The sequence below is a fragment of the Cherax quadricarinatus genome, chromosome 77 (genome assembly GCF_038502225.1).
Source record: "Cherax quadricarinatus isolate ZL_2023a chromosome 77, ASM3850222v1, whole genome shotgun sequence".
Classification (NCBI taxonomy): domain Eukaryota; kingdom Metazoa; phylum Arthropoda; class Malacostraca; order Decapoda; family Parastacidae; genus Cherax; species Cherax quadricarinatus.
The window spans coordinates 7,190,653-7,218,652 of NC_091368.1; the positions used below are offsets into that span (position 1 = coordinate 7,190,653).

The window sequence follows — 28,000 nt, forward strand, 5'->3', positions numbered from 1 at the left end:
ATGGCGTAATATAAAACAATTGGAGAGTGTAATAGAGAAAAAATCTAGTTTAATCATGCCCAATTAGGACTGTATTGGCATGAATGGTGGACTATGAAATATGTAAACGCTGTGGACACCTGTAATTGTGAAATACAAGAGTGACTCAGCTACAATAAAGCTGATATGTGGAATATATAGAGATGCATCGTCGTCTGGAAACGTGGTGCACCTCATGTATATAAGCTTCCCAGTTAATTCTATGGTAGATTACTATGTTGGTCATCCTCTAGTATATCTGTCTGTTAGGGAAATGCTAGGATGTGGGACCCTGGAGTTACCTGGAGAGAGTTCCGGGGGTCAACGCCCCCACGACCCGGTCTGTGACCAGGCCTCCTGGTGGATCAGAGCCTGATCAACCAGACTGTTACTGCTGGCTGCACGCAAACCAACGTACGAGCCACAGCCTGGCTGATCAGGAACCGACTTTAGGTGCTTGTCCAGTGCCAGCTTGAAGACTGCCAGGGGTCTGTTGGTAATCCCCCTCATGTATGCTGGGAGGCAGTTGAACAGTCTCGGGCCCCTGACACTTATTGTATGGTCTCTTAACATGCTAGTGACACCCCTGCTTTTCATTGGGGGGATGTTGCATCGTCTGCCAAGTCTTTTGCTTTCGTAGTGAGTGATTTTCGTGTGCAAGTTCGGTACTAGTCCCTCTAGGATTTTCCAGATGTATATAATCATGTATCTCTCCCGCCTGCGTTCCAGGGAATACAGGTTCAGGAACCTCAAGCGCTCCCAGTAATTGAGGTGTTTTATCTCCATTATGCGCACCGTGAAGGTTCTCTGTACATTTTCTAGGTCAGCAATTTCACCTGCCTTGAAACATGCTGTTAGTGTGCAGCAATATTACAGCCTAGATAGAACAAGTGACCTGAAGAGTGTCATCATGGGCTTGGCATCCCTCGTTTTGAGGGTTCTCATTATCCATCCTGTCATTTTTCTAGCAGATGCAATTGATACAATGTTATGGTCCTTGAAGGTGGGATCCTCCGACATGATCACTCCCAGGTCTTTGACGTTGGTGTTTCGCTCTATTTTGTGGCCAGAATTTGTTTTGTACTCTGATGAAGATTTAATTTCCTCGTGTTTACCATATCTGAGTAATTGAAATTTCTCATCGTTGAACTTCATATTGTTTTCTGCAGCCCACTGAAAGATTTGGTTGATGTCCGCCTGGAGCCTTGCAGTGTCTGCAATGGAAGACACTGTCATGCAGATTCGGGTGTCATCTGCAAAGGAAGACATGGTGCTGTGGCTGATATCCTTGTCTATGTCAGATATGAGGATGAGGAACAAGATGGGAGCAAGTACTGTGCCTTGTGGAACAGAGCTTTTCACCGTGGCTGCCTCGGACTTTACTCTGTTGACTACTACTCTCTGTGTTCTGTTAGTGAGGAAATTATAGATCCATCGACCGACTTTTCTTGTTATTCCTTTAGCACGCATTTTGTGCGCTATTACGCCATGGTCACACTTGTCGAAGGCTTTTGCAAAGTCTGTATATATTACATCTGCATTCTTTTTGTCTTCTAGTGCATCTAGGACCTTGTTGTAGTGATCCAATAGTTGAGACAGACAGGAGCGACCTGTTCTAAACCCATGTTGCCCTGGGTTGTGTAACTGATGGGTTTCTAGATGGGTGGTGATCTTGCTTCTTAGGACCCTTTCGAAGATTTTTATGATATGGGATGTTAGTGCTATCGGTCTGTAGTTCTTTGCTGTTGCTTTACTGCCCCCTTTGTGGAGTGGGGCTATGTCTGTTGTTTTTAGTAACTGTGGGATGACCCCCGTGTCCATGCTCCCTCTCCATAGGATGGTAAAGGCTCGTGATAGGGGCTTCTTGCAGTTCTTGATGAACACGGAGTTCCATGAGTCTGGCCCTGGGGCAGAGTGCATGAGCATGTCATTTATCGCCTGTTCGAAGTCATTTGGCGTCAGCATAACATCAGATAGGCTTGTGTTAACCAAATTCTGTGGCTCTCTCATAAAAAATTCATTTTGATCTTCGACTCTCAGTCTGGTTAGTGGCTTGCTAAAAACTGAGTCATATTGGGACTTGAGTAGCTCACTCATTTCCTTGCTGTCATCTGTGTAGGACCCATCTTGTTTAACCCTTTGACTGTCGCGGCCGTATATATACGTCTTACGAAGTACCGTGTTTGACGTATATATACTCAAATTCTAGCAGCTTCAAATCAAGCAGGAGAAAGCTGGTAGGCCCACATGTGAGAGAATGGGTCTGTGTGGTCAGTGTGCACCATATAAAAAAAATCCTGGAGCACGCAGTGCATAATGAGAAAAAAAAAACTCCGACCGTTTTTTTTAATTAAAATGCCGACTTTGTGGTCTATTTTCGTATAGTATTTATGGTTGTATTCTCGTTTTCTTGGTCTCATTTGATAGAATGGAAAACATATTATAGAAATAGAAGTGATTTTGATTGATTTTACTATAAAAAGAACCAAGAAATCGAGCTCAAAGTAGGGGAAATGTTTGATTTTTGCCAATGTTCAAAGGTAAACAAATGATGCCATTGTCCAATAAATGTCCAACTAGCCATTCTAATATGCAGTCATGAATGGGTTGATGTTATTTATACAGTTATTACAGTATTGCAGTAGTCTGCATAATAGTAAGTCTTCTATTTTTTGTTTGAATAAAAATTCAAAATAGAAAGCAAGAGTAATATCAGAGGGGCCTGGAGACATGACTGATGAGCAAAGAAAATGTTATTTTAGAGCCAGGAATGTCTGCATTGTTCATTCTGGACCTTATTTTGAAATTGTCATAGTTTTTAGTTTTCGTGAAATTGGCCAAATTGCAAATTTCTGACCACATTACAGTGGACCCCCGCATAGCGAACTTAATCCGTGCAAGAGGGCTGGTCGTTATGCGAAATGTTCGCTATGCGAATTAATTTTCCCCATAAGAAATAATGGAAATAAAATTAATCCGTGCAAGACACCCAAAAGTATGAAAAAATTTTTTTTTTACCACAGAAAAATGTTAATTTTAGTACACACAAACTGAAAAAGGCATGCACAATTACATGACACTTACTTTTATTGAAGATCTGGTGATGATTGATGGGATGGGAGGAGGGGAGAGAGAGTGTTAGTGTTTAGAAGGGGAATCCCCTTCCATTAGGACTTGAGGTAGCAAGTCCTTTTCCAGGGTTACTTCCCTTCTTCTTTTAATGCCACTAGGACCAGCTTGAGAGTCACTGGACCTCTGTCGCACAACAAATCTGTCCATAGAGCTCTGTACCTCCCGTTCCTTTACGATTTGTCTAAAATGGGCCACAACATTGTCATTGAAATAGTCACCAGCACGGCTTGCAACAGCTGTGTCAGGGTGATTTTCATCCATAAAGGTTTGCAGTTCAACCCACTGTGCACACATTTCCTTAATTTTTGAAGTAGGCACAATGGATTCCACAACTGGCATAGGCTTCTCAGGGTTAGCCCCAAACCCTTCAAAATCTTTCTTAATTTCCATACTAATTCTCACCCTTTTTACCACAGGGTTGGCACTAGAAGCTTTCTTGGGGCCCATGGTCACTTATTTTCCAGAAACAGCACCGAAAACACTGTAATAATACGAAATATTCCGAGTGTATGCTTGAATGTTACCGCGGAGGCTGGCTGGTAAACAATGGGACGGGCGGCACATGTGAGGCTGGCTGAGGCCGCACATTGGACGCGTCTCGGACGAAGGTCGCTGAGCGGGTTTTTGTCCACTATGCGGGGCAAATTTTTAGCGAACAAAGCGTTCGCTATGCGGATTGTTCGCTATGCAAGGCGTTCGCTATGCGGGGGTCCACTGTATTAGGTACAGTAGTTGAAATCGGTAAATGGGCAGTTTCTTGTACTCAATCGATAGAAAAAATGGAGTTCTAAAGAAATAGCTATGAGTTTGGGCGACTGGAACAATGGAATTAGCCGAAAATAGGGCTCAAAGTGGGCGAAATCGCCGATTTTTAAACAGCACCGAGGTCGCTAACTTCGCGAGAGCATAATTCCGTCAGTTTTCCATCAAATTTCATTTTTTTGGGTGTCATTACAATCGGGAAAAGATTCTCTATCATTTCATAAGAAAAAATAAATTTTTTTCTTTTTTTAAATTTTGCGACACCAGGAAACACCTCAGGATTGAGGGTTGCGACAACAATACTGGGCCCAATACTGGACGTTGTTCCCGACTTTGATTTGGCATAGGAGAAGAAATACTTTGGGTTTCTTTCGATTTCATTTATGGCTTTTAGTTCTTCCCGCGATTCCTGACTCCTATAAGATTCCTTTAGCTTAAGTTCGATGTTTGCTATTTCTCTGACCAATTTTATTTATAATGTTGCACTTGTTATGCAACATAAAACTGATTTATGAAATTTATGTACATTCTCTGTATGCATTCTCCTATGTGTATATTTGTAGACGATTTAAATTTAATAATTCAAACTCTTTAAAGGTCCAGCTTATGTGAGTGTGGGATGAATGGGTGGGTATCGAAGGAGGGATACTGTTGCGACCCAGTGTCCCTAAAATCCTACCCGTCTCAGAGGTACAACTAATATCAATGTGTGTTATGTCTACTGCTATATGGCTATAACTATAACCATAGTTTTTAAAGGGGTGGACTGGTAAGGCAGCGGAAGGCCTCGGTCAGATGACCAGAAGCTCTAGTTGTGGGTCATCATCTGACTAAGACCCACGTCAGGAAACACTTCTGTTTCCTGATAAACCTTACCTAACCTAACCTGTTATGTCTGTTTTGGTTGTGTCCTCCCCAAATTATGTGTGTGTAATAATTCAGGACTGTGCCTGAAAACTTCATTCACATAATTTCTCACAATATGTATACAGTCCAATACCTCTGGATGGCTTCTCTGTACACTTCATAAAACTAAAACCTAAACAAGATGTTCTAAAATAAAGATTAGCTCTGCATTATATGTCATTGTATTTAATCCATCCTCTCCATTCAAACCTAATTACTTACAGGTACTGTATGAACCAAAAGGCTTAAGACTGTCCCCATGAATATAATAATAATAATAATAATAATAATAATAATAATTGAACCTACCCCACAGCTTCAGCAACTGGCCTGGTGCTGTCATTGCTCCTGAAGACATGACAGGCAAAGCGCTGGACTGTAGGATGTTTGGTGATGAAGCCAAAGTAGCGATGGTCCTTGGGGTGGAAGGCGCAGAAGGAGACATGTTTGAGGTGGTAGAAGTAGTCATGACAAGGTACATGGTTGGGCTGGAAAAAACAAGTAAGTTTTTTAGGCACAGGTACACATAAGTACAACTATCATACATAGTGTAAATTACTTAGGATAACCCCAAAAATGTCGGACAAAGCAACTTATTTCCATTGGGCTCTTTGTCCTATCTTTTTATGTAAACCTTAAAAGTAAAAACAGCTAGCTCAATTGTGTGAAAATCAGTTACAACAAAAGGAGATATGCCAGGAATAAGGTAAATTGAGCTGTTTACATTAAATTAAAAAGAGAATCAGCTTATAATAATAAATGGTAATGTCACGGATAAATTTAATGTCTACTAACACATAACACACCACTTAGTAAAATGAGCATGTTAGTGAATAAAATAAATATTCAATATAGTATGCAATATAATTAAGTAGAAGAAACATGGACAGTGATAACTGATGAGGGACATTATAAATAAGTGTAAATATTATGCAGAAAATTCGGAGTGTGGAAATTAGGAGAAGGTGTGGAGTTAATAAAAGCATTAGTCAGAGGGCAGAAGAGGGGTTGTTGAGGTGGTTTGGTCATTTAGAGAGAATGGATCAAAGTAGAATGACATGGAAAGCATATAAATCTATAGGGGAAGGAAAGAGAGGTAGGGGTCGTCCTCGAAAGGGTTGGAAAGAGGGGGTAAAGGAGGTTTTGTGCGCGAGGGGCTTGGACTTCCTGCAAGCGTGCATGAGCGTGTTAGATAGGAGTGAATGGAGACGAATGATACTTGGGACCTGACGATCTGTTGGAGTGTGAGCAGGGTAATATTTAGTGAAGGGATTCAGGGAAACCGGTTATTTTCATATAGTCGGACTTGAGTCCTGGAAATGGGAAGTACAATGCCTGCACTTTAAAGGAGGGGTTTGGGATATTGGCAGTTTGGAGGGAAATGTTGTGTATCTTTATACGTATATGCTTCTAAACTGTTGTATTCTGAGCACCTCTGCAAAAGCAGTGTAATACTCACTTGTGCTTTATAGTAATCAGTTTACATTAATGTTTTTCACTGATTTCATCATTGCTTAGTTAATCTTAAGTTAATTTTAAGCCAGCCCGTAATGCTATGCATAGTATAAGTGGCTTTGGCATGCTGCTCTTATCTGTATTTTTTTTTGTACCTCTGTAAGTGTGCTCAAATTATAAATAAATAAATAAATAAATAAATAAATAAATAAATGTGTGAGTGTGGTGAAAGTGTTGAATGATGATGAAAGTATTTTCTTTTTGGGGATTTTCTTTCTTTTTTGGGTCACCCTGCCTTGGTGGGAGACGACCGACTTGTTGAAAAAAAAAAAAAAAAAAAAAAGTTTATTAACCCTTTCAGGGTCCGTCCCGTAGATCTACGGCTGGTCGGTGAGTGTCCAAACCGTAGATCTACGCCAAAATTCTAGCGCCGTCAAATTTAGCGCGAAAGCGCTCATAGGCCTACATATGAGAGAATGGGTCTGCGCGGTGGGTGTGCGCCATAAACAAAAAATCTAGGCGCCTGCATAGCATTGTGGGAACGCCGGCTCAGTCACCCTTGTTCACCATGTCTCGTCGCAAGTCAGCTCTCACTCCCCGGAAAATTGGGACTCTCCTCTTCCTGTCTGATAGTTCTGACACTGATGGAAGTGGAAATGAAGACGAATTCTACGGCTTTGATGAGTTAGTGACCGAAAATAATGACCAGGATATCGATAATAGTGCAGAAAACCCCGACGATCCTCGACCTTCTACCTCTGGTGTGGGCACTCGTGACTCACGGTCGGTTGTTCCTAAACGTAAGAGAAAACTAATATTTTCCCGTGGCCTGGCCTCTGACTTCAGTAATGACGATGATTCTGACGTGGATTGTGATTTTATTGCGCTCGACGATCATTCGAGTAGTGATAGTGAGGAAACATATTCACCAGTGAAGCGTCGGTATGTGCGCCACCGCATGCGCTCGGGTAGTGTACCCTATGCTATGCCCAGGGGACGGAGTACATCCCGTAGTACATCCCGGAGTACATCCCGTGGCCCTACACCCGTTTTAGGTAGTGATAGTGAGGATGATGTGGCTACACTTGGCATGGATGGGCCACAGACATCAGTGGATGGTGTTAGTGGGGCTGGTGGTGGTAGTGGCACCGCCATGCGTGACTCGCTGTGCCACGCGGGAACCCACGCTGCTGACTCGTCAGTTCAAGGACAAAGCGGAGCGTCACCCACCAGCCCGCCACAACCACCCGTACAACCAGCCTATGATGTCCAGTATCCACCAGCAAACCGTATCTGGGATTGGCAGCAAAATCCCAATTTTGTTCCCAGCCCTCACCACTTTGATGACTCTCAAAGTGGAATTCTACCTACCTGTCCCCTTGGAACCACGGCCAATGAACTGGAATTCTTTGAATTATTCTTTGACCAGCCATTGATGGAAACTATTGTCAGGGAAAGTAATAAGTATTTTCAGTACACCATGGCAAATACGATCTTATCACCACAGTCAAGACTACACAGGTGGAAAGAGACGACTGTTGCAGAAATGTATTTGCTTTTTGCAACAATAATGCTTATGCCTCACGTCTATAAGCATAATATAAAAGCATACTGGTCCACAGATCGGCTAATTTGTACCCCATCCTTCAGTGAAATAATACCAGTGAACAGGTTTATCTTACTCTTACGTATGTTGCACTTCTCTGACAAAACCAGGCCTGACAGAAGTGACAGGTTATACAAGATTAGAAATGTTTTCATGTATCTCAAACAAAAGTTCAGGATATACTTTTATCCATTCAAGAATCTTGTAATTGACGAGTCTTTGATTTTGTTCAAAGGTAGACTGTCATTCAAGCAGTATATACCGAGCAAGAGGAACCGCTTTGGTATAAAATTGTTTGTACTCTGTGATTGTGACAGTGGCCTGGTGTTGGATATTGTTGTATACACGGGTAGTAAAACATTGAAAGATACCAAGATGTTATTGGGTATATCAGGTGACGTAGTGAGAAACATGATGGCACCTTATCTTGGTAAGGGCCATACATTATATACCGATAACTGGTACACAAGCCCATTACTCAGTGATTTCATGCGAGTGAACAAGACAGATGTGTGTGGCACAGTGCGTTCTAATCGTAAACATATGCCCAGGCTCAACGCAGGTGTTCGTGGTGATGACGTGCAGGTGTTTACTGCCAATGACATCATGGCATTACGGTGGCATGACAAACGAGATGTCACATTGTTGACAACCATTCACCGTAATGAAATGCAAGACAGTGGCAAAGTTGATCGAGTGACTAATGAACGTATTCGAAAACCAGTGACAGTGATTGATTATACACAAAACATGCGCTTGGTTGACAAGTGTGACATGCAGATTGGTTTTGTTGACTGTGTTCGTAAGAGTTACAAGTGGTACATGAAACTTTTCTTCCATCTCATGGACATTTCAATGCTGAATGCATATAATATGTACCAAATAAAGACTGGTAACAGACCACCGTATGGTGAATTTTGTTTGTCTGTTGTCAGACAACTCATAATGAAGTACCAGGTAACAACACCTGCAATACAACATGGTCCTCGAATTCATCACAATATACCCAAGCGTTTGAGAAGAGAAGGTGATCATTTCATAATACAGCTTCCTTCAACTCAAAAGAAATTTGCTCAGAAGAGATGCATTGTCTGTGCACAAACAAAACGACGGCAACAAAGACGCAAAGACACTCGGTTTATGTGTGAGGAATGTAAGGTGCCTCTGTGCATGGTGCCTTGTTTCAAGGAGTTCCACAAGCTCCAGCAGTTCTAAAACCATGTCCAGTGATTGTAAATATGTAAATATATGATAGAACATTAGTATTATACAATATTTGTGCATGTTTATTGTAATAAACAACAGTGGTAAACAATAATATGATAATAACTTTAGTGCGGTTATTGTGTTCAATACAGTGAGTTTATATATATAAATTATATACAGTATTGGTCTCTCAGGCCCCAAATGTTAGTAGGAATAGAAAAAAATTGGAAAAGAAAAGAAAAGAAAAAACAACTAAAACAACAAAATAATATAATACGCGTATGTGGAATTCGTCGATGTTGCCGCCACCACATCATTTTCTACAAACTTCTTGGCACTGTATCTCGGTAAGTACTGATCAGATTCTAATTTTTTTTGTTTTATTACCTTCACAAAAATATGCTCTTTAATTCTGTAAGAAAAAATAATTTTTTTTTTTTTTCAAAATTTCTTGGACACTGGTGCGTGACTTCAGATTTTGGCCTTGGACCCTGAAAGGGTTAAAGTACAGTTACACAAATTATACATAGCAGCATATGTGTAAACTACCCAAGATAACCCAAAAAAAGGTCAGAAGGGAAAACAGAGAATTAGAAGGAACAGGACAACAAATGATAAGGAATATGGTTACAAATGTGTGTTGTAATCTAGTCAATGACCATAGCTTTGGTAAGGTTGATGAGGGAAGGTTTGGGGGTAGGTTACTAAAGTAAAATAAGGATGGAGTAGGCTGCTTTCTTTGGGTTAGTAACCCAAGAAAGTTAGTAACAAACAAATTTTATTTCTTTGTGCAGTATATAGGTAATGTAGTTTACATGTAATAAAATATTGTTAAGCACAAAAGAAAGCCACTAGGGTGAGGTGCATTTTGGGCAGATTAATCCTAATGCTTACAGACTACATACTTAAGAACTAGACATAGGTTAATGAATAGTTTTTTAAATGTACAAAGAGTGACGTAGCTATGTGAACAATAGTACAATTATAAGTACACGAGAGCCCCCACTTATGTGGTATAGGGTAGCATTAAAGGCACTCAATGTGCATCCCTCTGGTTGCTCGGCAAACATCAGTTTACCTGGAGATTACCTGGAGAGAGTTCCGGGGGTCAACGCCCCCGCGGCCCGGTCTGTGACCAGGCCTCCTGGTGGATCAGAGCCTGATCAACCAGGCTGTTGCTGCTGGCTGCACGCAAACCAACGTACAAGCCACAGCCGGGCTGATCAGGAACTGACTTTAGGTGCTTGTCCAGTGCCAGCTTGAAGACTGCCAGGGGTCTGTTGGTAATCCCCCTTATGTGTGCTGGGAGGCAGTTGAACAGTCTCGGGCCCCTGACACTTATTGTATGGTCTCTTAACGTGCTAGTGACACCCCTGCTTTTCATTGGGGGGATGATGCATCGTCTGCCAAGTCTTTTGCTTTCGTAGTGAGTGATTTTCGTGTGCAAGTTCGGTACTAGTCCCTCTAGGATTTTCCAGGTGTATATAATCATGTATCTCTCCCTCCTGCGTTCCAGGGAATACAGGTTTAGGAACCTCAAGCGCTCCCAGTAATTGAGGTGTTTTATCTCCGTTATGCGCGCCGTGAAAGTTCTCTGTACATTTTCTAGGTCGGCAATTTCACCTGCCTTGAAAGGTGCTGTTAGTGTGCAGCAATATTCCAGCCTAAATAGAACAAGTGACCTGAAGAGTGTCATCATGGGCTTGGCCTCCCTAGTTTTGAAGGTTCTCATTATCCATCCTGTCATTTTTCTAGCAGATGCGATTGATACAATGTTATGGTCCTTGAAGGTGAGATCCTCCGACATGATCACTCCCAGGTCTTTGACGTTGGTGTTTCCCTCTATTTTGTGGCCAGAATTTGTTTTGTACTCAGATGAAGATTTAATTTCCTCATGTTTACCATATCTGAGTAATTGAAATTTCTCATCGTTGAACTTCATATTATTTTCTGCAGCCCACTGAAAGATTTGGTTGATGTCCGCCTGGAGCCTTGCAGTGTCTGCAATGGAAGACACTGTCATGCAGATTCGGGTGTCATCTGCAAAGGAAGACACGGTGCTGTGGCTGACATCCTTGTCTATGTCAGATATGAGGATGAGGAACAAGATGGGAGCGAGTACTGTGCCTTGTGGAACAGAGCTTTTCACCGTAGCTGCCTCGGACTTTACTCTGTTGACGACTACTCTCTGTGTTCTGTTAGTGAGGAAATTATAGATCCATCGACCGACTTTTCCTGTTATTCCTTTAGCACGCATTTTGTGCGCTATTACGCCATGGTCATACTTGTCGAAGGCTTTTGCAAAGTCTGTATATATTACATCTGCATTCTTTTTGTCTTCTAGTGCATTTAGGACCTTGTCGTAGTGATCCAATAGTTGAGACAGACAGGAGCGACCTGTTCTAAACCCATGTTGCCCTGGGTTGTGTAACTGATGGGTTTCTAGATGGGTGGTGATCTTGCTTCTTAGGACCCTTTCAAAGATTTTTATGATATGGGATGTTAGTGCTATTGGTCTGTAGTTCTTTGCTGTTGCTTTACTGCCCCCTTTGTGGAGTGGGGCTATGTCTGTTGTTTTTAGTAACTGTGGGACGACCCCCGTGTCCATGCTCCCTCTCCATAGGATGGAAAAGGCTCGTGATAGGGGCTTCTTGCAGTTCTTGATGAACACAGAGTTCCATGAGTCTGGCCCTGGGGCAGAGTGCATGGGCATGTCATTTATCGCCTGTTCGAAGTCATTTGGCGTCAGGATAACATCGGATAGGCTTGTGTTAATCAAATTTTGTGGCTCTCTCATAAAAAATTCATTTTGATCTTCAACTCTCAGTCTGGTTAGCGGCTTGCTAAAAACTGAGTCATATTGGGACTTGAGTAGCTCACTCATTTCCTTGCTGTCATCTGTGTAGGACCCATCTTGTTTAAGTAGGGGCCCAATACTGGACGTTGTTCTCGATTTTGATTTGGCATAGGAGAAGAAATACTTTGGGTTTCTTTTGATTTCATTTATGGCTTTTAGTTCTTCCAGCGATTCCTGACTCCGAAAGGATTCTTTTAGCTTAAGTTCGATGCTTGCTATTTCTCTGACCAGTGTCTCCCTACGCATTTCAGATATATTGACCTCTTTTAGCCGCTCTGTTATTCTTTTCCGTCGCCTGTAAAGGGAGCGCCTGTCTCTTTCTATTTTACATCTACTCCTCCTTTTTCTTAGAGGAATAAGCCTTGTGCATACATCGAGTGCCACCGAGTTAATCTGTTCTAGGCATAAGTTGGGGTCTGTGTTGCTTAGTATATCTTCCCAGCTTATATCGGTTAGGACTTGGTTTACTTGGTCCCACTTTATGTTTTTGTTATTGAAGTTGAATTTGGTGAATGCTCCCTCGTGACTAGTCTCATTATGTCGGTCTGGGGCTCCACGCATACATGGCTGAACCTCAATTATGTTGTGATCTGAGTATATTGTTTTTGATATGGTGACATTTCTTATCAGATCATCATTGTTAGTGAAGATGAGGTCTAGTGTATTCTCCAGTCTAGTAGGCTCTATTATTTGCTGGTTTAAATTGAATTTTGTGCAGAGATTTAAAAGCTCGTGTGAGTGTGAGTTTTCATCAGAGCTGCCTCCTGGTGTTATTACTGCAACAATATTATTTGCTATATTCCTCCATTTTAGGTGCCTTAAGTTGAAATCCCCTAGGAGCAAGATGTTGGGTGCAGGAGCTGGAAGATTTTCCAGACAGTGGTCAATTTTTTACAGCTGTTCCTGGAATTGCTGGGATGTTGCATCCGGAGGCTTGTAGACTACCACAATGACTAGGTTTTGGTTCTCGACCTTTACTGCTAAAACTTCCACTACATCATTTGAGGCATTAAGCAGTTCTGTGCAAACAAGTGACTCTGCAATGTACAGGCCAACCCCCCCCCCCTTTTGCCTGTTCACTCTGTCACATCTGTATAGGTTGTAACCTGGGATCCATATTTCGTTGTCCAAGTGATCCTTTATGTGGGTCTCAGTGAAAGCCGCGAACATTGCTTTTGCCTCTGCAAGCAGTCCACGGATGAAAGGTATTTTGTTGTTTGTTGCTGGCTTTAGACCCTGTATATTTGCAAAGAAGAATGTTATCGGACTGGTGGTATTGTTGGTACTGGGGGGGGGGGGATTTTTTTTTCGGCATTAGTATCTGTATCTGTTGGTTTGGAGTGGAGGCCATCGACTGTAGTTCCACTCCAGGAATGACTGGATTTGGTGTACGATTTCTGCCATTTCCTGCCAGTTTTTTTTCCTTCCTGGCACTAAAAAACCTCTCCCTCTTGAGTGGTTGTGGCTACCCAGGTTTTCCCATGGCCTGGATGTTTTGTATCTTTTTGTCCCCTTTAGATGGTATGCCTGGCAATTTAAGTTATAGCACAGTCTTTCCTGTACTGAAGAGGTACACAGTTCAGGGTGAAACAGCTTACAGGAAGGGAGTTTGCATTTTCCTGTTGTCATATGGGCATGGCATTTTCTAGGGTGGTCATAGTTGCACGTGCCATCTGTTTTTCCAGATTTCCCAAGCCAGCAGATACCAAGTGCATAGTATGTGCACAGGCTTGGTTTCCGTTTGCCTTGGGTTTCTGTGACTGTATTCCCTGTTGGTGCATGTTTCCCTGTCTTACTTCTATTATCCCTAGCACCAACAATGGAGCTCCCACCAGTTGTTTTTGGTAATATATCCTCACTATTGCTAGTGGAGTCCTCTTGTTTGCTATTTCCTGTGGTATTTCTAGTTTGCAATATTGGTTTTATCTTATCTTTGACTACACTTGTTTCCCTACTATGGCTCCTGTCCCCTATGAGGTCATTTATATGTATTCCTTCCTGCGTATAATTCCCGACTACCTGGACAAAATCTCCAGCTTCACCATTACTGTCTCCCAGGACAGCATCTCCAGCTTCACCATTACTGTCTCCCAGGACAGCACCTCCAGCTTCACCATTACTGTCTCCTGGGACAGCACCTCCAGCTTCACCATTACTGTCTCCCAGGACAGCACCTCCAGCTTCACCATTACTGTCTCCCAGGACAGCACCTCCAGCTTCACCATTACTGTCTCCCAGGACAGCACTATCAGCCCCACATTTACTGACTACCAGGACTTCATCTCCAGCCTTACAGTTTCTGACTACATGGCCAGTATCAAGGGCAGTACCATTCAGCCCAGACTTTTTATGTTCCCATCTGTTGTAGAAAGCTTCCAGGTTTTCTATGAAAGCAGCTTTGATGTTGTCCTCTTTTAATACCCTTGTGATTTTAGTCCACAGATTTATCTCATTTGGGCATACCCAAAAATATTTCCCTGTTTTAATACTGCTTGTAGCTAGTTCTTGGATATCTGCACAAGGGGCGTGACACCAATTTCCACAAAAATGACAATTTATCCATGTGGAAGCCCGTTTGTTTGACTGACCACAGACTACACACAGTTTCATAATGATTTGAATGGTTGATTTACTCAATTCTACTAGCAACCTCTTGAATATTTTATTAATAACCTCCTTAAATGAAGCTCTAGCTATTTGTATTTCTGTTTCTAACTGTTTTTGTATATTGGGCAGCTTACCGTGCACGTTCCTGATATATATTTAATGTTTGTGTTTATAAGGGCACCTACAACCCCATCCATTTACTGTCTGCTTTATTGTCCAACGAAACCGTTTGAAACCAGTCAAGGGTTCGGCCAGTGCAATAGTCTTGTTTGGTCCAGACGCTCTGCAGCATATCTGGTGTTATCGTGCGTACTGCTTCAGTGATCAAAATTTTCAGCTCCTTCAGGGTTGCAGGTAGTGGTGGTATGTAAACTGTGTTCTTCACATATCCCCAAAGAAAGAAATCACAAACAGTTAGGTCTGGTGACCTCTGCAAGTGGTCTGTGAGGTCACTGGACCTGTATGTGACTTCTTTCTTTGGGGGTAAGTGAAGAGCACGGTTTACGTACCACCACTAACTGCAACCCTGGAGGAGCTGAAAATTTTGATCACTGAAGCAGTTTGCATGATAACACCAGATATGCTGCAAAGCGTCTGGACCGAACTAGACTATCGCACCGATGTTTGCTGAGCAACCAGAGGGGTGCACATTGAGTGCCTTTAATGCTACCCTGTACCACATGAATCTGAATAAAATCCTGCATCTGAAGCTACTAACTGTGAAAGATTATTACAATAAAGTTACATGTTATACCTGTTTGAAATCAAGGAGTGTTTTTGTGAACACACTGTATTTATTGTAGGAAGTTTAAATAAATGAAGAATGGGTATAAATGAAAACCACTGTATTAATGAAACACTGTAAAGCAAAATGCTGTAAAGAGTGAAGACAGGTGAAAGTTTAGTGCCCTCCCAGTACCTTAGGTTTGGAGTTACCAGTGAATATATGATCACTCACCGCAGGTTTACTCTTGTCCACCATCCTTATACCCTGGTCAGATACCTCTAGGATGCAGGGGTGAGGATGCTGGGCTGACTCCTCACCCCCAGCAATCTTCCTCACTGCCTGACACAACACCTGATTCAAAGTAAAGATATTAATTAGAAATCACACATGTTTAGCAGTTTTAATAATAATAATAATTATGATTATTGTTATTAGTATTATTATGTATACTTCATAGTGTATGTGTTCTATTTTATTTATCCTGATGCAATAGTACTGTATAGGCAGAAGAACTTTAGGTAGAGAAAATTTTACCATATACAGTACATACATGTATAGGAATTTCTTTATAGGAACAATGTATAATTAAGAATTATTAAATTATTTTGGATACATATAAAAATTCTTATATATGTAATTAATGCTAAAAATTTTGACAAGGAAAGCAAATAATTTTTTAAAGTTTCTTGAATTAAAGTATTTGTGCCACACTGAGGTTTTGCATGTAATGTTTTGAATCACTGACTTGCCAAACGTAATGGAAAGTCAAACTGACAAATGAATAAAGAACACATGTCCTGCCCATTTGGAGATTATTCTTATTCTTATAAGCCTCTATGGTCATATCTTGTTGTGCTCTTAAGTGTAGTAATCAACAAGGTGATAAGCCAAATCTAGATTTTCATTGAGAGATTCCTGCCATACGGCAAAAAAGTGGAAGTCAAGAAAATAGTCATTTGTGTAGCAAACATCAGGGTATACCCTGGATTTGGGTAAGATAAGATTAATTGAGATTTTAAACCCAGAGGGTTGACCACTCAGGATAACCCAAGAAAGTCAGTGTGTCATTGAAGACTGTGTCTTAATTCCATTGCTGTCCTTCAGTCTTGTTCTTCAAGATGTGACCCACACTAGTCGACTAACACCCAGGTCCCTACTTACTGGTAGGTGAACAGGGACAGCAGGTGTAAGGAAACATGCCCAATGTTTCTACCCATGCTGGGAAATTTCACAGTTTGTAAGCTCCATGAAAAATTTGAAATCTGATCAATGTCAGGTACTTTTTGAGGCCATATGACACATATTAGAATATTTAAAAAACATAATTGAGGGCTAAATGAAAGTCAAAGTAAACATTTAAAGTCAAAATAAACACTTGAAAAGGATCAAGTACAAGACACGTTCAACATATTAATTATGTAACGCAATTAAGGGAGGGAGATGACAGCACATCAAAGTCACTGAGCAATGTAGCTTGAACTTCAAGAGGAATTCCTGAGCTGTATTTTATTGCAGCCTAAATCAAATTTTCAAAAATTATAATTATACAATAATACTAATACAGTAATATCAACACAGTATCAATAATAATAATAATAATAATAATAATAATAATAATAATAATAATAATAATAATAAAATAATAACAGAAATTTCTTAATACCTGTTTTGGTAATTCTGAAAACATTTATTGCATTGAGCAAGCAGGTCAAAGTGACAGTTGTCTGTTTTGAGGCTTATGTTTAAAGCAGTCGAAGGCTTAGATTCAGAGTAACAACTCTTGGTGTGTAATGCCTGCACTTGGAAAATCTTAGAGGGATTAGTACTGAACTTACACACGAAAATCACCCCCTATGAAAGCAAAAGACAACACATTAAGTGTCAGGGGCCCAAGACTGTTCAACTGCCTCCCAGCATACATTAGGGGGATTCCCAATAGACCCCCTGGGTGTCTTCAAGAAGGTGCTGAACAGACACCTACAGTCAGTACCTGACCAGCCAGGCTGTAGTTCGTATGTCAATTTATGTGAAGCCAGCAGTAACAGCCTGGTTGATCAGACCCTGATCCCCCAACAAGGCCTGGTCTCTGACCGAGCCGTGGGGGCGTTGACCCCCGAAACCCTCTCCAGGTACAGTGTACCCCAGGTAGTACTTTAGAAGTAGAGAAAGCAAAGCTCTGAGCTTCATTTAACTCCTTGGCAGCTTCTGAAGAAACTGTAGGTAAAGGATCTTACTCTTATTCATAGTACTGTCAACTAGAAATGGGCTGGAACAATACTTCTTGGCTAGGTTAGAAATGTTAATGTTTGTAGCCATGACAAAAAAAGTTCTTTTCCTGGTTTGACTCAACCAGTCAGTTAGTTTAATATCTTTATTATGCAGCCCATACCCATCCTGTGGGTTGTAGTCAAAAGAATACAGAGGTACATAATGGGTCCAGGGACTGGGCCGCAAATTTTGACGGCTAAACAAGTTACAGTGGTAATGACCTATTTACATGCTTATATCTGGTTACAATTGTAATGAGTTATTTATGCAGACATGAATTAGGTCACACCCTTGCAAAAAAAAAAAAAAAAGTGATAATGCTTTATTTACAGTGAACAAAGCCAGGGTATTTTTCCAAAATGGTTTGTAATATCAACCAATGTATCCTAATTGTCAAGGCCTATATGTACAGCTCTTATTTTGATTGTGAGGCACTGCAGATTCTAAAGCAAATACTATGGTTATTAGATGTTCCTTGCTTTACAATGGTTCTCTTACGATATTTTGACTTGATGGTGCAATAGCGATGCTGTGGTCAGTCGTCACGTGAGGTCACAGACCCTGAGCTGCTTTGGGGATTAGTGTGGACGGTTACAAAGCATGGCTTGCTTCTGCAGTGTTTTAAAAATTGAGGTTGGAGAGTTGAAGGAGGAGGTCTTGCTTCTCCAGGAGGAGATTAGGAGGCTGAAGGTCCACCTCAATGGGTCTGGGAGAGAGTGTGAGGTGGCTGGAGTTGTGGGGAATGAGGCTTCTAGCAGTGAGGTGCAGTCTGTCTCTCGCTGTGAGGAGGCTGTAGTTGGGGAGGTAGCAACGGCTACCAGCAGTGAGGTGCAGTCCAGCACCTGCTACAAGTGGCAAGTGGTTCACAGTAATGGGAGGCGCATCAGAGTAAGGAAAGTTAAGAGTGAAGATCTGAAGGTAGGAAATCGCTTCTCTGTTCTTCAGGATGAATGTACTTCAGTGGCCAGTGAAGGTAAGGGTACTACTGCCCCTACTAATGGAGGTAAGCGCATTCTTGTGGTTGGTGACTCTCAGGTAAGATATATTGACCGTGCTTTTTGTAATAGGAATAAGAAGATGAGAGATAGAGTGTGCTTCCCTGGAGCTGGTGTTGGGGACATTGTCAACAGGCTGGATAATATCATGTCAGGTAATGGGAACAAGCCCATTATCTGTCTCAGTGCTGGTGGAAATGATATTGGGAAGGGTAGGAGAGAAGAGCTGCTAGATAAGTACAGGTCAGCTATAGATTTCATTAAGTCTAAGGGAGGGATCCCAATCATATGTAGCATCTTGCCTAGAAGGGGAGTAGGAAATGAATGGTTGTCTAGGGCAATTGGTGTAAATTGCTGGCTAGACAGATACTGCAAGGAACTTGCAATCCCATTCATTGACAACTGGAACAACTTTTATGGCAAACATGATATGTATGCAAGGGATGGGGTACATCTCTCTGGGGCTGGGGTGGTAGCACTTGCAGACTCGATTGAGAAGGCCATTGGTGAAATGCCTATGATTTTAAACTGATGGAAGATAGAGGTATGGGTGTGTGTGGGAAACAAGCAGGTTGCAACACTTGGGTTGGAAACAGTAAATGTATAAAAGGCATTCAGCATGAAGTTATAAATAAAGACAATAGATCAGGACAGCAAACAAAGGGGGACAGCAGAGGGCAGCAAGGGACTAGCTCCCTTAAGGTTTACTATACTAATAGCAGGAGTGTAAGAAATAAGATAGATGAGCTAAGATTAATTGCAAGTGCAGGAAACATAGATATTATTGCTATAACAGAGACCTGGCTCAATCTGAAAGATAGAGAGATGCCCTCTGAATGTCACATACAAGGCTATAAATTATTCCACACTGACAGGGTCAACAGGAAGGGTGGTGGAGTAGCGATGTATGTCAGAGACAATTTAAATTGTTGTGTTAGACAAGATATTAAATTAGAAGCGTCAGCCACTGAATCTGTTTGGTTACAGCTTCTCGAGGGCCGAGAAAAACTAATTTTGGGTGTGATTTACAGGGCCCCAAATCTTGATAGGGAGTGCAGTAAACTTCTATGGGACGAAATTCGTAAGGCATCTACATACGAAAATGTTGTGCTAATGGGAGATTTCAACTATAGACAGATTGACTGGAGCAATTTGACAGGAAATTTAGAGTCAGGTGACTTTCTTGATACGATCCAGGATTGTTTTTTAAAACAGTTTGTGACAGAGCCAACTAGGGGAAATAACCTCCTTGACTTGGTTCTTGCCAGTAGGGAAACACTAATTAATAATCTTGAGGTTAATGATGAGCTTGGGGAAAGTGATCACAAATCACTCAGTTTTAATATATCATGGAATTCCCCTAATAATGGCAATCAAGTCTCCGTCCCTGACTTTCGCTTGGCTGATTTCATAGGACTGAAAAATTACTTAGGTGGGCTGAACTGGAATGACCTGACTAAGGGTCAGGTAGGTGGTGATGGTTGCCGATGTGATGCTTTCCAGGGCATAGTTCTAGCTGCTCAGTCAAATTATGTTCCAAATAGGGAAATCAGATCAAACAAAAATGATCCTAAATGGATGAACAATAGATTAAAATATCTGATTGGTCAAAAGAGAGGCATATATAGGCAAATCAAAAGAGGAGAGGGGCAATTAAGAAATCGATATATTCAGTTAAAGAGAGAAATAAAAAAGGGAATTAGAAAAGCAAAAAGAGATTATGAGGTTAAAGTTGCAAGAGAATCGAAGACTAACCCAAAAGGATTCTTTCAGGTATACAGAAGTAAGATCAGGGACAAGATAGGCCCACTCAAAAGTTCCTCGGGTCAGCTCACTGACAGTGATAAGGAAATGTGTAGAATTTTTAACACATACTTCCTCTCAGTTTTTACACAGGAGGATACCAGCGATATTCCAGTAATGATAAATTATGTAGAACAGGACGATAATAAACTGTGCACTATTAGGGTCACAAGTGACATGGTCCTTAGGCAAATAGATAAATTAAAACCTAACAAATCCCCAGGCCCTGATGAACTGTATGCAAGGGTTCTAAAGGAATGTAAAGAGGAGCTTAGCACACCTTTGGCTAATCTTTTCAACATATCACTACAAACTGGCATGGTGCCAGATAAGTGGAAAATGGCAAATGTGATACCTATTTTCAAAACAGGTGACAGGTCCTTAGCTTCGAACTATAGACCAATAAGCCTAACCTCCATAGTGGGAAAATTTATGGAATCAATAATTGCCGAGGCAGTTCGTAGCCACCTTGAAAAGCATAAATTAATCAACGAATCTCAGCATGGTTTTACAAAGGGGCGTTCCTGCCTTACGAATTTATTAACTTTTTTCACTAAGGTATTTGAGGAGGTAGATCATGGTAATGAATATGATATTGTGTATATGGACTTCAGTAAGGCTTTTGACAGGGTCCCACATCAGAGACTATTGAGGAAAATTAAAGCACATGGAATAGGAGGAGAAATTTTTTCCTGGATAGAGGCATGGTTGACAAATAGGCAGCAGAGAGTTTGCATAAATGGGGAGAAATCAGAGTGGGGAAGCGTCACGAGCGGTGTTCCACAGGGGTCAGTGTTGGGCCCCCTGCTGTTCACAATCTACATAAACGACATAGATGAGGGCATAAAGAGCGACATCGGCAAGTTTGCCGATGACACCAAAATAGGCCGTCGAATTCATTCTGACGAGGACATTCGAGCACTCCAGGAAGATTTGAATAGACTGATGCAGTGGTCAGAGAAGTGGCAGATGCAGTTTAATATAAACAAATGCAAAGTTCTAAATGTTGGACAGGACAATAACCATGCCACATATAAACTAAATAATGTAGATCTTAATATTACGGATTGCGAAAAAGATTTAGGAGTTCTGGTTAGCAGTAATCTGAAACCAAGACAACAGTGCATAAGTGTTCGCAATAAAGCTAATAGAATCCTTGGCTTCATATCAAGAAGCATAAATAATAGGAGTCCTCAGGTTGTTCTTCAACTCTATACATCCTTGGTTAGGCCTCATTTAGATTATGCTGCACAGTTTTGGTCACCGTATTACAGAATGGATATAAATTCTCTGGAAAATGTACAAAGGAGGATGACAAAGTTGATCCCATGTATCAAAAACCTTCCCTATGAGGATAGACTAAGGGCCCTGAAACTGCACTCTCTAGAAAGACGTAGAATTAGGGGGGATATGATTGAGGTGTATAAATGGAAGACAGGAATAAATAAAGGGGATGTAAATAGAGTGCTGAAAATATCTAGCCAAGATAGGACTCGCAGCAATGGTTTTAAGTTGGAAAAATTCAGATTCAGGAAGGATATAGGAAAGTACTGGTTTGGTAATAGAGTTGTGGATGAGTGGAACAAACTCCCAAGTACCGTTATAGAGGCCAGAACGTTGGGTAGCTTTAAAAATAGGTTGGATAAATACATGAGTAGATGTGGGTGGGTGTGAGTTAGACCTGATAGCTTGTGCTACCAGGTCGGTTGCCGTGTTCCTCCCTTATGTCAATGTGACCTGACCTGACTAGGTTGGGTGCATTGGCTTAAGCCGGTAGGAGACTTGGACCTGCCTCGCATGGGCCAGTAGGCCTTCTGCAGTGTTCCTTCGTTCTTATGTTCTTATTGCACATTTACTGATAGGATAAACTTGTATTCATTGACTTACTTTTAATACTTGTATTTATTTAGTTACAGTAATTATTTATTTACTTATTCAGTGACAGTAGTTATTCATTTATTTTTTAATTTATCACATAGTATTCGTATCTGACTTACAATATTTTTCAACTTTGGTTCATTGGAATGTAACCCCATTGTCAGGTGAGGAGCACCTGTACTTATGAGCAAACCTCACCCAAGCTAGCCTTGCAGGTACATGAGGTGGGAAGCTGGGTAGTGATGTTAATCTTTATTATGCACCTCATACCCATCCTGTGAGTGGTAGTCAAAAGATTACAGAGGTACACAATGAAAGTGATGTAGTGTCACATTAAACAACCTCATGGAACATGCCAGCTGGGTAACAGCTACACAGTTTTCTTCAACCCTCCTACTTGAAGTTTCTCTCCTGCTGTCTTTCATAATATTCACCATGTAGATGAATAACTTCACTCAACAGTGTTAAACCTGATTTCTGGACAATGTTCAGAAGCAGGATTCATTACACACTTGAGATCATTGGAGTATATCCCATATTCTAATTAATACATGTTTGCTAGACTGGATGCCTAATAAGGCCAAAAAGTGCAAACCAGTTGACTATAGTCACATGATTGCAAAACCTCAACACAGATATGAGTTCCAAATTTGATGATCATTGTAGTGCAGGGAATTCATAAAAGTTAAGGAACAAATAAAAGGAAAGGGAAATCTGACCAAATTTGCTACATAAAACAAGGATATTTTTTATTTATATTTATTATCACACTGGCCGATTCCCACCAAGGCAGGGTGGCCCGAAAAAGAAAAACTTTCACCATCATTCACTCCATCACTGTCTTGCCAGAAGGGTGCTTTACACTACAGTTTTTAAACTGCAACATTAACACCCCTCCTTCAGAGTGCAGGCACTGTACTTCCCATCTCCAAGACTCAAGTCCGGCCTGCCGGTTTCCCTGAACCCCTAAATAAATGTTACTTTGCTCACACTCCAACAGCACGTCAAGTATTAAAAACCATTTGTCTCCATTCACTCCTATCAAACACGCTCCCGCATGCCTGCTGGAAGTCCAAGCCCCTCGCACACAAAACCTCCTTTACCCCCTCCCTCCAACCTTTCCTAGGCCGACCCCTACCCCGCCTTCCTTCCACTACAGATTGATACACTATTGAAGTCACTCTGTTTCGCTCCATTCTCTCTACATGTCCGAACCACCTCAACAACCCTTCCTCAGCCCTCTGGACAACAGTTTTGGTAATCCCGCACCTCCTCCTAACTTCCAAACTACAAATTCTCTGCATTATATTCACACCACACATTGCCCTCAGACATGACATCTCCACTGCCTCCAGCCTTCTCCTCGCTGCAACATTCATCACCCATGCTTCACACCCATATAAGAGCGATGGTAAAACTATACTCTCATACATTCCCCTCTTTGCCTCCAAGGACAAAGTTCTTTGTCTCCACAGACTCCTAAGTGCACCAGTCACCCTTTTCCCCTCATCAATTCTATGATTCACCTCATCTTTCATAGACCCATCCGCTGACACGTCTGAATACATTCACCTCCTCCATGCTCTCTCCCTCCAATCTGATATCCAATCTTTCATCACCTAATGTTTTTGTTATCCTCATTACCTTACTCTTTCCTGTATTCACTTTTAATTTTCTTCTTTTGCATACCCTACCAAATTCATCCACCATCCTCTGCAACTTCTCTTCAGAATCTCCCAAGAGCACAGTGTCATCAGCAAAGAGCAACTGTGACAACTCCCACTTTATGTGTGATTCTTTATCTTTTAACTCCACGCCTCTTGCCAAGACCCTCGCATTTACTTCTCTTACAACCCCATCTATAAATATACACTATTAAACAACCACGGGTACATCACACATCCTTGTCTAAGACCTACTTTTGCTGGGAAATAATTTCCCTCTTTCCTACATACTCTAACTTGAGCCTCACTATCCTCGTAAAAACTCTTCACTGCTTTCAGTAACCTACCTCCTACACCATACACCTGCAACATCTGCCACATTGCCCCCCTATCCACCCTGTCATACGCCTTTTCCAAATCCATAAATGCCACAAAGACCTCTTTAGCCTTATCTAAATACTGTTCACTTATATGTTTCACTGTAAACACCTGGTCCACACATCCCCTACCTTTCCTAAAGCCTCCTTGTTCATCTGCTATCCTATTCTCTGTCTTACTCTTAATTCTTTCAATAATAACTCTATCATACACTTTACCAGGTATACTCAACAGACTTATCCCCTATAATTTTTGCACTCTCTTTTGTCCCCTTTGCCTTTATACAAAGGAACTATTCATGCTCTCTGCCAATCCCTAGGTACCTTACCCTCTTCCATACATTTATTAAATAATTGCACCAACCACTCCAAAACTATATCCCCACCTGCTTTTAACATTTCTATCTTTATCCCATCAGTCCCGGCTGCCTTACCCCCTTTCATTTTACCTACTGCCTCACGAACTTCCCCCACACTCACAACTGGCTCTTCCTCACTCCTACAAGATGTTATTCCTCCTTGCCCTATACACAAAATCACAGCATCCCTATCTTCATCAACATTTAACAATTCCTCAAAATATTCCCTCCATCTTCCCAATACCTCTAACTCTCCATTTAATAACTCTCCTCTCCTATTTTTAACTGACAAATCCATTTGTTCTCTAGGCTTCCTTAACTTGTTAATCTCACTCCAAAACTTTTTCTTATTTTCAACAAAATTTGTTGATAACATCTCACCCACTCTCTCATTTGCTCTCTTTTTACATTGCTTCACCACTCTCTTAACCTCTCTCTTTTTCTCCATATACTCTTCCCTCCTTGCATCACTTCTACTTTGTAAAAACTTCTCATATGCTAACTTTTTCTCCCTTACTACTCTCTTTACATCATCATTCCACCAATTGCTCCTCTTCCCTCCCGCACCCACTTTCCTGTAACCACAAACTTCTGCTGAACACTCTAACATTACATTTTTAAACCTACCCCATACCTCTTCGACCCCATTGCCTATGCTCTCATTAGCCCATCTATCCTCCAATAGCTGTTTATATCCAACAAACTACTGTCATTTCGCCCTACATCATATCTTGTATACTTATTTATCCTCTTTTTCTTAAAATATGTATTACCTATAACTAAACCCCTTTCTATACAAAGTTCAATCAAAGGGCTCCCATTATCATTTACACCTGGCACCCCAAACTTACCTACCACACCCTCTCTAAAAGTTTCTCCTTCTTTAGCATTCAGGTCCCCTACCACAATTACTCTCTCACTTGGTTCAAAGGCTCCTATACATTCACTTAACATCTCCCAAAATCTCTCTCTTTCCTCTACATTCCTCTCTTCTCCAGGTGCATACACACTTATTATGACCCACTTTTCGCATCCAACCTTTACGTTAATCCACATAATTCTTGAATTTACACATTCATATTCTCTTTTCTCCTTCCATAACTGATCCTTCAATATTACTGCTACCCCTTCCTTTGCTCTAACCCTCTCAGATACTCCAGATTTAATCCAATTTATTTCCCCCCACCAAAACTCCTCTACCCCCTTCAGCTTTGTTTCGCTTAGGGCCAGGACATCCAACTTCTTTTCATTCATAACATCAGCAATCATCTGTTTCTTGTCATCTGCACTACATCCATGCACATTCAAGCATCCCAGTTTTATAAAGTTTTTCTTCTTCTCTTTTTTAGTAAATGTCTACAGGAGAAGGGGTTACCAGCCCATTGCTCCCGGCATTTTAGTCGCCTCATACGACACGCATGGCTTACGGAGGAAAGATTCTTTTCCACTTCCCCATGGACAATAGAAGAAATAAAGAAGAACAAGAGCTATTTAGAAAAAGGAGAAAAACCTAGATGTATGTATATATATATGCATGTGCGTGTCTGTGAAGTGTGACCAAAGTGTAAGTAGGAGTAGCAAGATATCCCTGTTATCTAGCGTGTTTATGAGACAGAAAAAGAAACCAGCAATCCTACCATCATGCAAAACAGTTACAGGTTTCTGTTTCACAGTCATCTGGCAGGACGGTAGTACTTCCCTGGGTGGTTGCTGTTTACCAACCTGCTACCTTTATTTTATTTACAAATATAAAGACCTATGGTTGGAAGATAATACATTGACAAATATGTATAGTATATTTAGGTCACACTACACATGCATGTACAAGCATATGAATACATACCCATCTGAGCTTTATTTTATTTTCTTAATAGTTCTTGTTCTTATTTATTTCTTTTCATCTCCATGGGGAAGTGGAAAAGAATCCTTCCTCAGTAAGGCTCTGATAGGAATTTGGTCAAATTTAGCAATGAAATACTAGACTTAAAATAGGATTCAAAGTAGGCAACACTGCCGATGTGTAAATTGCACCAAAATCACCACCTTTGCACCTGCATAATTCTCAAGTTCTCCATCAAATTTCACATTTTTAATGTTATTACTTTCGGAAAAAAATTCTCTACCATTTCAAAAGAAAAACTATTATTTTATTTAAAAAAAAAAATCACAACACTGTCAGCACTTTTAATTTTGGTGTTAGTGACAGTGAAAGGCTAAAGTTATACATACTATTTTCAAAAATTTATTATAATTGTAATACACACACATATACAAGCAAGGGGCTAGTAATCCCTTTTCCTGTATAAATTACTAAATGTAAAAAGACAAATACTTTTGTTTCTTCTTTTTCGGGCCACCCTGCCTCGGTGGGAGACAGCAGGTGCTAAAAAAAAAATACTGTACTCACATATGGGTCCTTTAACACTGTCCACCAGACTTACTGTGAGTGCTGACATACCTGGTTGCCCTTATGACAGAGGGTTTCTATAGATCCCAGGTAGTTCAGGAGGTAACGTTCCTTCTTCACTTTAGGAACTGTTGGGTCAAAATCTGAGTAGTCAACATCTGTGACGTGAGCAGCAGGGAAGATGCCTTGGCGACCCGTCCGCAAGTTCACTCCTGGTGTGTGTAAACTTAGTATGTTTATTTAGGCAGAGGTACACATTTTTTTTAACATGCTGGCCATCTCCCACCAAGGCAGGATGACCTAAAAAATAAACATTTTCACCATCATTCACACCATCACTGTCTTGCCAGAGGTGCACAGATACCACAGTTTAGATGCCATTCCAAACAGCAAATATCCCAAATCCCTCATTTAGAGTGTAGGCACTGTACTTCCCACCTCCAGGACTCAGGTCCAGCTAACTGGTAAAAATAAGTCACCCTCCAAGTGGGCTTGAATCACTAACCTTTCGGTTAACAGCCGAACTCACTAACCAATTGTGCCACAGAGGCCTACAGGTACACATAGGTACAATTATCTTACATAGTATAAATTACCTAGAATAACCCAGAAAAGTCAGTCAAAGTGACAGATCAAATATAAATAGAGTAATAAATTAATGTTTATTTTGCTTTTTTTGGCAAGAACATGCATTCTAAGAGGCAGTAAATTTCAAATTCTCACTGACAATAGCTTCTTGAATTACATTAACAAAGCAAAACTAGAGGCTGTAGAACAGCTGACCAGTTTTGATTCTGAATTTTAACAGTGTTACAGAGATTGATATACGCTGGTTGTGCCCTACTTAGAAAAGCCCATAGTTATTCACAATATTTTTGGCAAACTAAAACTAAAACTTAAAATTATCTGACACTGAAACAGATTATTTGAATGTTAAGTTTAACCTACCTAAGTTATCTGAAGATAAGATGAT

At 40.9% G+C, this 28,000-nt stretch overlaps 1 protein-coding gene and 1 long non-coding RNA gene across 2 annotated transcripts in view; one reads left to right on the forward strand and one right to left on the reverse strand.

Annotated features, from left to right (window-relative positions):
- Positions 1 to 28,000, reverse strand: part of LOC128701992 (C-Jun-amino-terminal kinase-interacting protein 2-like) — a 192,577-nt gene that overhangs the window by 7,367 nt on the left and 157,210 nt on the right. Inside the window, exons 7-9 of the mRNA XM_070101465.1 lie at positions 27,079 to 27,239; positions 15,508 to 15,627; positions 5,128 to 5,306 (exon numbers count right to left, since the gene is read on the reverse strand). Of these exons, the coding sequence (XP_069957566.1) occupies positions 5,128 to 5,306; positions 15,508 to 15,627; positions 27,079 to 27,239 (460 nt within the window). The remainder of the gene's footprint in view (positions 1 to 5,127; positions 5,307 to 15,507; positions 15,628 to 27,078; positions 27,240 to 28,000) is intronic.
- LOC138854991 (uncharacterized) lies at positions 5,192 to 27,902 on the forward strand. The gene is made up of 2 exons (XR_011394163.1): positions 5,192 to 5,319; positions 27,153 to 27,902. It is a non-coding gene; the product is annotated as an uncharacterized lncRNA (long non-coding RNA).